General features: G+C 35.8%; 1 protein-coding gene across 1 annotated transcript; it reads left to right on the top strand.

Annotated features, from left to right (window-relative positions):
* Window positions 1–3,684: 3,684 nt before the first annotated feature.
* LOC107692220 (interferon-induced very large GTPase 1-like) lies at window positions 3,685–5,919 on the top strand. The gene has a single exon (XM_016491185.1). The coding sequence runs from the start codon at window positions 3,685–3,687 to the stop codon at window positions 5,917–5,919; it is 2,235 nt and encodes a 744-aa protein (XP_016346671.1).
* Window positions 5,920–11,182: the final 5,263 nt, after the last annotated feature.

An 11,182-nucleotide genomic window follows, 5' to 3' on the forward strand; every position in this document is an offset into this window, starting at 1 on the left:
GAGAAAAACGTAAAAGACAAACAGCAGATAAAACATAGTCAGTAAAATCCCTAGCTATCAGGTTATTTTACTAAAGATGATGATGGAGTAGAAGTTGTGAAACAGCAAGTGGACCGTGCACATGGAGCAGAAAAAAAGCGCCATCGTCCACACAGATTTTAGGTTAGTTTGATTATTAACTTGATGGATGTATTTGGCTTTTTGTATTTGAACAAACTATATATTCGCTTAAGGGTTGTGAAATAACCCGGTAGAAAAATGTCAATCGTTTTGCGCGTCATGATGTAAGCTTAAACGCGCTTTAAGCACTGTGGTTTAAAAACAAATAGTTTTAAACTATTCATGGATATTAAGCAGCGAGGCAGAATTCTAGTTGGTAAATGTGCGCGTTAAGACGGTTTCAATCTGATACGCGTGGCGTGCACCTGCTCGTACAGCGCCCGACTAAACTAAAGTTCTTTTTCGCGCCTTGTGCTTAAACATTCAAATACACATAGTTATGTGTCAAAATGCCAGTTTTTGTGAGTATCCTCGTCAACACAGTCAGTTGTGTCTTACATGAACGTTAATAGTTAAAGACAAAGCATGTGAAGTAGTAGGATATATGAGATCCTGGCATTATATGATCTTCACCCAAAAATGAAAATACTGTCATGATTTTCTCACCCTCAAGTTGTTCTAAACCTGTATGAATTTCTTTGTTCTCCTCAACAAAACAGAAGATATTTTGATGTTCATAACCAAAAAAAGTTTCTGGTCCCCATTGACTCCAATAGTGTTTTTTTTGTTTGTTTTTTTGGTTACCAGTATTGTTCCAAAGATATTCTTTTGCGTTCAACAGCAGAGGGAAACTCATACAGGTTTAGAACAAGCTAGGTTTTACTTGAGCTAGTATTTGTTTTTTTGATATTGAAATTGGTCACAAGAATTATGAAATTTCAGTGCATCAAAAAATTGATAGCATAACAAATACAAAAATAACAGTAAATACAAACAAAGAAACATTACCTCGGGAGGAGGGCCCGAACAAAAGAAAATCCAAAAAAACAATACCTCTACCTAAAAGGGGAAAATATTAAATTACCTATACATTAAAGAAAATAAACAAAACAACATATAACTTCCCTCACTCCCTAACTAACCATTAAACAGGAGAAAACGTATGGGTATCCTCCACCCTAACTTACCCACAAGCTTAACTGATTATTAAGCAAATCAACAACTCAGGAACCATTGTGATGACTCAACAAAGAACACAACAAGCGCGATAAGCACTTATGGGCTTGGAGAGCAGAACAACCTCAAACACCTCGATGTCTTTCTCCTTCCTCCACGCTCTCTCTGCTATTTTGAACTAGAAGCCAGCAAACACGCATCAGGTTGTGGACAGCGCATTCAGGTGGATGAGCGCAGCTGATCATCATTAGCCTATCAAGCACAGACACACAGGTAGAGAGAGAAAGGGAGAGAAAGATAGCAAAAATACAAACACCGACAACACTCTTTGTATCAATAATAGAGACAAAAATTAATACGCCATTAGACGTAACAATATACTGTATATATCATTATTGTGATGGGGGGCCCTGCAGTAAGTCATAGCCCCAGGGCCCAGTGAGGTCTTAATGCGGCCCTGGGGATGTGCGCTATTTGAGTGAAGAAAACAGAAATATCTGGTCATCCTCCATGACTTGCCATAATTTACATCTCATACCGTATGTAAACACTTGTGTTAGCAGGGCAATGACTGATGCATTGGTATTACAAGATCTGTTAGCAGCCCCATAGTGGAAAATTAAACCATATTCGTGCCGCCTGGGGCAGATTGGCACAGAATGGAGTGGTTAAGCAATGAGTATGGTTCAGCCCGACATTGGAAATGCCACTTTAAAATGTACTATATCTGAAACTACCATTAAGAGCTTAGTATTTTCATATCACTGTGTTCATGTATCTATTTACAGAGAGATGAAACTGTCCAAAACCAAAAGCTTGGACCAAAAAACAATGAACAGCTCAACAAACTTTACCATAGACTAGATCTGACAAAAAGGCATCAAAATAAAATGAGAACAGAAGACATTCTTGAAATCAAGTCTACACTTCAGTCCCAGGAGCCACAGGAAGAGAATGAACTGGTAAACTCATTTCTACACAAGCTGATGAACCTGGACTACAGAGCAAGATACACTGTCATAAAACACAGGAAGAAAGACAGTGAGGAAGACAGTGCAAATTACAGTCCTGATATTCACCCGATGGATGTTCAGATGGCCGTGTTTCATTGTGCTGATGGTTTCTTGAAGCAGCTGATGGTGACTAAACTGTCCCAGTGTCAGTATGCTCTGCCTTTGCTTGTACTGTCCTTCTGGAAAAAAAGACAGACGCATTTGATGACTGTGTTGCTTTCTGTAATCTTCATGGTGATGCAGGAGAGAATGAGAAACAATATGAGATCCTGACCAGTACGGCTTCAGTAAATGTCCTCTTCTTACCTGATTTTGGACAGAAGAACCACTACAAGGGTTTGGTGAGATCACTCTTCAGGTCTCCTCAGCCTCTCATTTGTTTACTTACTGACAATCACTGTGATAAAACTGAACTGGGGAACGGAAAATTAATATTTGGTCTTTTGAACAAAAACCAATCTGATGTATCTGAGCAAATAAGAGAAACTATTAGACGGACTCTGACTGAGCAGAAAAAGACTTTCAAGCTTGAAGATGTGGCCGAACACACAGGAATCAGAGTAGATGAGGAGGATCCAGAGTGTCAGAGAGGAAAACGGGCAGCAGTTCAGATCATGGGTTTACTGAGAGGAAAAGATCCATCAACAGTAAAAGAAACAAGCCTGCCCCATCAGGGGAAACTGTGGCATGACTGGTGTGAAATGAACAAAGAGCTACATCATCTACAAGGTGAAAATCTAGAGGAAGATAAAAGTACCAAACAGAAGAACATGAGAGAAATAAGAGAAAAACAGATGGGCCAAGGATTGAGTGAGTTTATGGGGAAATTTATTGAAACAATGAAATCACAGAGAGACAATGAAAAAAAGTATTTCCTCAGATGGATGATGAAACTGTTGAATGACTTCACTTCAGAGAACCTCTGTGAACTTCATAAGGTGTATGCTGTAAAATGGCATGAAGTCTCAGCATTGAAAAAGATGCCTGACAATCTAGATCAACTGCAGACTGAACAAACAAGCCTGGAAAACATCTCAGAGCAAATTAACAGGACAAGTTTTGGCTTGGAGCACATAATGAGAGAGTTTGGTCAGATCTATGAATCATGGTCATCTGTGAAGAAGAACAAGGAAGACAGTCTGCAGTTTGACTTCTGTTCTCTCCCCAGTCTTGCAGCAGAGATGATGATCTCTGGATTTCCCATGGAGCTGATGGATGGAGATGCTGCTCATATTCCCCTCAGCTGGATCTCTGCTGTTCTAGATGAACTTGTTAAAAAACTGGGAGAACAGACCAGAATCTTTGTGCTGTCAATTTTAGGGATTCAGAGTTCTGGCAAATCCACCATGCTGAATGCCATGTTTGGACTCCAGTTTGCCGTCAGTGCTGGCAGGTGCACCAGAGGAGCTTTCATGCAGCTGCTCAAAGTGTCGGAGGAGATGAACGCACTGCTAAATTTTGACTACATTCTGGTCAGCTCAAAGTGTCAGAGGAGATGAAAACAGAGCTAAAGTTTGACTATATTTTAGTTGTTGATACTGAAGGACTTCGTGCACCAGAACTGGCTGGAAGGTCAACAACACATCGTGACAATGAAATGGCTACATTTGTTGTTGGTCTTGGAAACATTACCCTGATCAATATATTTGGAGAAAACCCATCTGAGATGCAGGACATTCTTCAGATTGTTGTCCAGGCTTTCCTGAGGATGAATAAAGTCAGACTGAATCCAAGCTGCATGTTTGTGCATCAGAATGTCTCAGATATTACTGCTGGAGAGAAAAACACGGAGGGAAGGAGACGACTACAGGAGAAACTGGATGATATGACAAAACTTGCTGCTAGAGAAGAAGTCTGTGATGCTGAGGGATTCAGTGATGTGATTGCGTTTGATATCCAGAATGATGTGAAGTATTTTGCTCAGCTCTGGGAGGGCAGCCCACCCATGGCTCCACCAAACCCAAACTACTGCGAGAACATTCTAGAACTGAAACAAACTATTCTAAGACATGCTTCAAAATCAGACGGCATTATGCTGACACACCTAAGAGACCGTATTAAAGATCTCTGGGAGGCTTTGCTTAATGAACAGTTTGTGTTCAGCTTCAAAAATTCCCTGGAAATCACAACATACAAGAAACTAGAGACTGAATACAGCAAGTGGACCTGGAGCCTTCGGAGTGCCATGCTGGAAATTGAAAACAAGCTTCACAACAGAATAGAAAATAAAGTAATTAATTCTGTTGAGGAAACTGATCTTCAAAAAGAACTAAATGCAAAAAGTGAAGAAGTGAAAAAGACGATGTCTGATTTCTTTGAGAAAGACAGAGATGCAGGTATACTGAATCAGTGGAAAGCTTCATTTGAGATAAAAATCAAACATCTTCAAGAAAACATTGTAAGGGAAACTAAGAGAAAATTAAATGAGGTTCTTCAGCAGCGTGAACTTAAGAAAAAGATTGATGCTCAGAGAAGACAACACGAAAACACTCTCTTTGAAAAGAGCAAATACCTTGCCTTAGAATTTAAAGACCAAGCAACTGATGAAAATCACATGAAAGTAAAGTTTGATTCCTTTTGGGAACAACAGACAGCTGCAATCATCAGCAACACTCCTAAGATCCAAGATATTGACATATTAAGAGATGTGAAGAATCTCCTCAGTGAGACTTATAAAAGTCTCCCTTTAGACCGTATGAAAGAGAGCAGTCAGTTCAAAGATATGTTCTGTTTGACAAGTTATTCAGAATATGTACATTTGAAGAAATCCAGAGGAATTACCGGACCTCTCACAAATATGTGCAAAGTATTTCAAGAGAAGGTTGGTTTTGCTTTATCTGAAAAGGATGAAGTTCAGATAAGAGCCTTAATCATAGACATCGCAGACCAAACAGATAAAATGATTCAGTCATATAACATCGCAAAGTTGGGCTACAACATCAGCTGCATTCAACAACTCCTGGATTACATAAAGACAAGGTTAACACAGCATGAAGATGGGCCAAAAGTAAAATGCATGTTCAAGAGAAAATTCTTTGTGGATCTGGTACTTTGCATATGCCATAAAGCAAAAAATACATTCACAGATCAATACAAAATGTTCAGGGATGCCAATGATCCTGTTCTCTATTTTGAGAGGAAAAGTGAAGAGTACTACAGAATTTTCCAGAAATACTGTGAAGGAGCAACATCAACAGCTATTTTTAGTGAATTTGTTTGTAATAAACTCAAAGAGTCCATTCAGCAGAATGTCTACAAAAAAACTGCTAGAGATTTAGCAGATGAAATGAGGACAAACTGTGAATCACTAAATGGGAACCGATCAAATCTGGAGAAACACATTCTGAGGACACTGGCAGAAAAACAGGACTTCAACGCATACATGACCTACATTAAAAATCCTAAAGAACACTTCAAGAATTTTATCAGAGGTGAAGTCAGTCAGTACATCACTGAAAGATTTGAAGATAGTGTTCAACCCAAGATGGAAAACAGCATTAAACTGCTGGAGCAACAGATCACAGAAGCAGCACATGAATCCAGCAAACATGTCCAAACAGATCTGGAAAATCACTATGAAAAAACCTTTGAGGGGAGCGGCAAGATTCCAGATGAATGGAGAAAATACTCACAAGAGGAAGCTATTGAGAGTCTGGATAAAACAATTATCAAAGACTCTGATACAAAGACAAACCCAAGCCCACCTTTTCAAGCACAAAAGGTGAGGTGAGCCTGGAGGAATATATTCAAACCAATTAAAAGGAACTCTGACAAGAAACATACTTATATCTGCACCAAAAACTCTAGTGTGAAAGCACCTGTTGTAAGAAATGACATTTGCCTGGTTAAACTAAGAAATGCTACTTGATTATATTTAACCAGATCAAAATAATGCTCTATGTTTGACATAATATGTTATATAAAGAAATGTTTAAATGCTGTTTGCTTGATTTGGAAGGTGAATGCAAGACTTATTTTATGTAGAATATAAACAAATGGGTAAAAGTTATTATGATGCACAATATAAAACAAATTAGTTAAAAATAGTGCAAATTTGACAGAATCTCCAATACTGCTGCTGGTTTAGGTGATTTAGCTTTTTGTTTAGCTGATGTTGTGTAGTATTTTTTTCATTTTACAGTAAGTGTTTATCATTGTAACCATTAAATATGAAATATAGCCTAATCTGCATCCACAATAAACAGCTATAAAAATGTACATCTGTCCACTGAAAAGATATTGCATGCTTTAATAAAATATATAATAAAGCTGAATCAAGTGATGAGTTTTTCTAGCATGCATTAATTGTTATTAAAGAAGCTTGAGAAAAAAAAAAGAAAATGATGTTATTTACTCATCCTCAAGTTATTCCAAACCTATATGAGTTATTTCTCCTGTTGAATGTAAAAGCATGTATTTTGAAGAATGTTGGTAACCAAACAGTTGCTGGTCCCCGTTTACTTCCATAGTATGAAAAAAATATAATGTGGAAGTCAGTGGGGACCAGAAACTGTTGATTATCCATAATAATAATAATAATAATATTTTTTATTTATATAGTGCCTTTCCAAAACCCAAGGTCCCTTTACAAGTCAGGTTTAAGGAACAGAAACAGACAAACATCAATACCAGAAGACAGAACACATACCAAGAGCTGAGAGTAATATATAGAGACCACTTACAAAGTTAGATTAGAGATACATGAGAATGTAGATAAACATCCATAACGGTACAAATTACAGACTGAGAACTGAAGAGTAATAATCAGAGAAAAAATGTGTTTTTAAGAGGTTTTTAAAGGAGAGAAGGGATGATGCTGGACGGATGTTTTGGGGAAGAGCATTCCACAATCTGGGAGCCACAACACTGAAAGCTCTAGATCCCATAGTCACCAGACGAAACTTAGGGGTGACTAACAATCCCTCACTAGAAGATCGTAATGAGCGGGCAGGAACATAAGGCAGAAGTAAGCCAGTCTGTCCATATTCTTCAAAACATTGTGTTTAGCTGAAGAAAGAATTTCATACCTTTTGAAACAACTTGAGGATGAGTAAATAATGACAGAATTGTACTTTTTGGGTGAACTATCCCTTTAAGTGCCATGCAAAAAAAACAATGAACCATTCTTGTATGTCTACTTTCTAAATGAAAACTTAAGTTAAATTTGATTTTTCATGCATGAAATTGTTTGATTCATATTTTTTAAGTGGAATATCTAATTATCTAGAGCAGTCTGTAACATTGCAGCACTAGCATGAAAGTGTAGGTGAGTGAAACAATGTACACAAATGTAAATATAAATGTAAATATGACCCTCTTCTAATTAAATATATGTTGCAGTGTGTCAGGCTAATCAGCCCCATTGTTAATTTTGTTTTTATTGCTAACATTTTTGCAAGATATTCAGTGAATCACCACAAGATGGCAGTGTTTGACCATTCTTATGCTCTCAAAAATCTGTCCAATGTAATCATCTGCTTTTAGTCACCTTGAGAAGTTTTTTTTTGCCTGATTATGAGATATAACATACATGACAAGATGTTTAGAAGACAGACACACCACAAATGTAAAGAACATATATTTAATACAAAATTAAATGCCTATAATATAAAATACAAGAGATACAATTAAAAACACCTTCATTGAAAACCTTCTTTGAATAAAGCAATATCTGGTTTTTATTATTTGTTGAATATCATTAAATGAAAGCTTAAGTTGGGTTTAGAAAAAAAAGAAAAAAAGAAGACAGATTCATTGCCAGAAAATATTTCCTGAATTTTTTATACAACTATTTGTTTAGCACAGTGTTAATTGTTTTAAGTGGAAAACACCAAACTGAAAATATGTTTATTTGGAACCAAACTATATTTACACATTTTATTGATAATTTTTATTATTCATTTTAAGATTTTTTTTAAAGAGTTTTTATTATTACCCTATGGAAGAATATTCAGGACTTTTTTCAAAAGGAATTGCAAATTGTATTTTCAATTGCGTTTTCCACATGTGGGCGCATAAATTGTGACAATCCAAATGCAATTGCAAGTGGATAACAGGCTACGCTTGTGAGGTATGTCTCAAATCTATCTATCTATCTATCTATCTATCTATCTATCTATATACTGTGTATATATATGCACATTAATAAGAAATCTCCAGTAATCTCACAGAAGTTGTGAAATGGCTCCATTAAACAGACATCTGCTCAGGGGGCCAGGGGAAGAGACTCTTTTCCTTATAATGGAGGAAGAGGACAAGGAAAAGACCCTCAACAATCTCCTGGAACAGAAGTTTCCAGAGTGCCCTTCATATTTCATCTTGTGTTCAGGGGAGTTATTTTTGTAGGATTGTCATGACAAAATGTGCCCAAGAGTGAATTGTTCATTTAGTAAATTTTCATGCAGGATTGTCATGACAAAATGGGCATAATAGTGAATTGTTCATGTTATAAACTTCAATTTAATTATTGTGTACATTTTGATTGTTACTTTTAAAATGATGCTGCTGTTTGTGTGTGTGTGTGTGTGTGTGTGTGTGTGTGTTTTATTGAAATGTTTTAGTTTTCATATAGAAAAATGTATGATGCACGTGTTCTTGACTTTGGAGTAAACATTTATTTTGAATCTTGTGATTAAAGTATATTTATTTATTTTGAATTTTGTGATTAAAGTATATTTCATATAAAATGCTAAGAAGTTTCAAACAATATTTTTAATATCACAAAGAGGAAATAACTCGCATAATACAATGAAACGAATAACTGTATAGGCCTACAACTAAATTACACAAGATCAATGTTTATAAAATGCTTAATATATCATTATAAAATGCATATATACATAAAGTATGACGTATCGTGTGTAATAAAAGCAAATGACCTCTTAAAAACCGTGAGGTGGCGCTACTCTGTTAAGAACGTAAGCTCCGCCCCTCACTTCCGGTTCTGTGGCTGTTAGTGCATTCATGTATGTATAGCATCACATTAAAGAACGTCTCTCAAATGCACTAAAATATTGTGCAATTCGAGATTTTTGTAATTTAATGTACAAGTAAATATGAACACTGCACTTATACTAGAAAACATGGCTATTTTTATTTTTTTACAAACGAAAATGAAACAATTTAAATGCATAAAATAACTCATTTTACATTCTGGCATTTATTTTGTTATTTTTTATTAACCAATTCTTATCACTATCTGCATGTCTCATCAATGAGTATACAATGATGGAGAACAAGCTTTTGGGGGTTTTGAGAACCAGAACCAAGCTGACTGAGCAATAAAGCTATAGTGAGCCCCTTTATTAAAATACCTGGAGGTGGGGAGTAATACACACATTGTTATATTCACTCAGCATTACTTGATCTAATTCACACATATCTCAATTACAATTTAGTAGACATTAATTGTATTCAGTTGTGTTTTAGGCACTAAAACATTCCAATACTTTATAGTCAATCACATTTTTATATTGAAATAATGAAGATTTCTGTGCCACCCCAGACTGGTTGCTGGCCCCTCCCTGGCCACCCCTATGAAAACATCCTGGCTCCGCCACTGATAGACAGATTGATTAATCGACTGATATCTGGATTGTTGTGTGCAGACTGATCTTGAGAGCTCACAATCAAACTCACTTGAGCACCTTCATGTTATTTGGGTGATTTGGAACAGGGGTTTTCAATCTCTTAGATGCCACGGAACCATTTACGGATGATGGAGGCCACTGTGCTCACTTGGACCTTCAATGCTGTATAAATTGTTCTGTACCCTTCCCCCAATCTGTGCCTCGATACAATCCTGTCTCGGAGGTCTACAGACAATTCCTTGAACTTCATGGCTTGGTTTGTGCTCTGACATGCACTGTTAACTGTGGGACCTTGTATAGACAGGTGTGTGCCTTTCCAAACCATGTCCAATCAACTGAATTTACCACAGGTGGACTCCAATCAAGTTGTAGAAACATCTAATCAACTGAATTTACCACAGGTGGACTGCAGTCAAGTTGTAGAAACATCTCAAGGATGATCAGTGGAAACAGGATGCACCTGAGCTCAATTTTGAGTGTCATGGAAAAGGCTGTGAATACTTATGTACATGTGATTTTTTTTGTTTTTTATTTTTAATAAATTTGCAAAGATTTCAAACAAACTGTGTCTGTCATTATGGGGTATTGTTTGTAGAATTTTGAGGAAAATAATGAATTTAATCAATTTTGGAATAAGCCTGTAACATAACAAAATGTGGAAAAAGTGAAGCGCTGTGAATACTTTCCGGATGCACTGTAACATACCAACAATCTAGTAAATTATGCTCATTATTTTGAAATGCCACACTGAATTATAGCATGATGTGTCAAATATATGAAATACTGTTTAGTTATTTATATAATTCTAGTGTTGTAATTAGCTTTCTGTGAATATCGTCTCGAGACTACATATATTGTAGCAAGTCATGTAGCAAGAGGTTTGCTCGCTTGTACTCATGTGCCCATGTGAGATGAACTGCAACTTAGTTTGAGATTTAATGTGAGAATTGTTTGAATATTGACTACTAACACCATCTGTTAAAAATGTTTCAATAAGTTACCAAATGAGAGAATCCCATACTGAAAAAAATACATATATTTTGTTGCCAAAATATATTTTAATTTTATACTAAATATGTTGTAAACTGTGAAGCTCAATAAAATATATTTTTGAAATAGAAAATATATTTAGTTTCAAACTTCATATACCAAAATATATTTCGAAATGTATTTCAGTGGCAAGAAAACTTAAATTTTTTAAAATATATTTTTAAAAAATATACAAAAATATATTGGTAGAAAATATATTTACATAAATCTATTTTGAAAATTATTTTAACAAATATATTTTGGCTATATTTTCCTATATTATAAAATATATTTAATGGTATAAAAGGTGGTGTGCAGTGGAGTAACCAGTATGTTTACTATGTATGTTTACCAGTATGTAAATATATGTTTGAA

This window comes from Sinocyclocheilus anshuiensis, unplaced genomic scaffold (assembly GCF_001515605.1).
Source record: "Sinocyclocheilus anshuiensis isolate Anshui unplaced genomic scaffold, SAMN03320099.WGS_v1.1 scaffold859, whole genome shotgun sequence".
NCBI lineage: Eukaryota > Metazoa > Chordata > Actinopteri > Cypriniformes > Cyprinidae > Sinocyclocheilus > Sinocyclocheilus anshuiensis.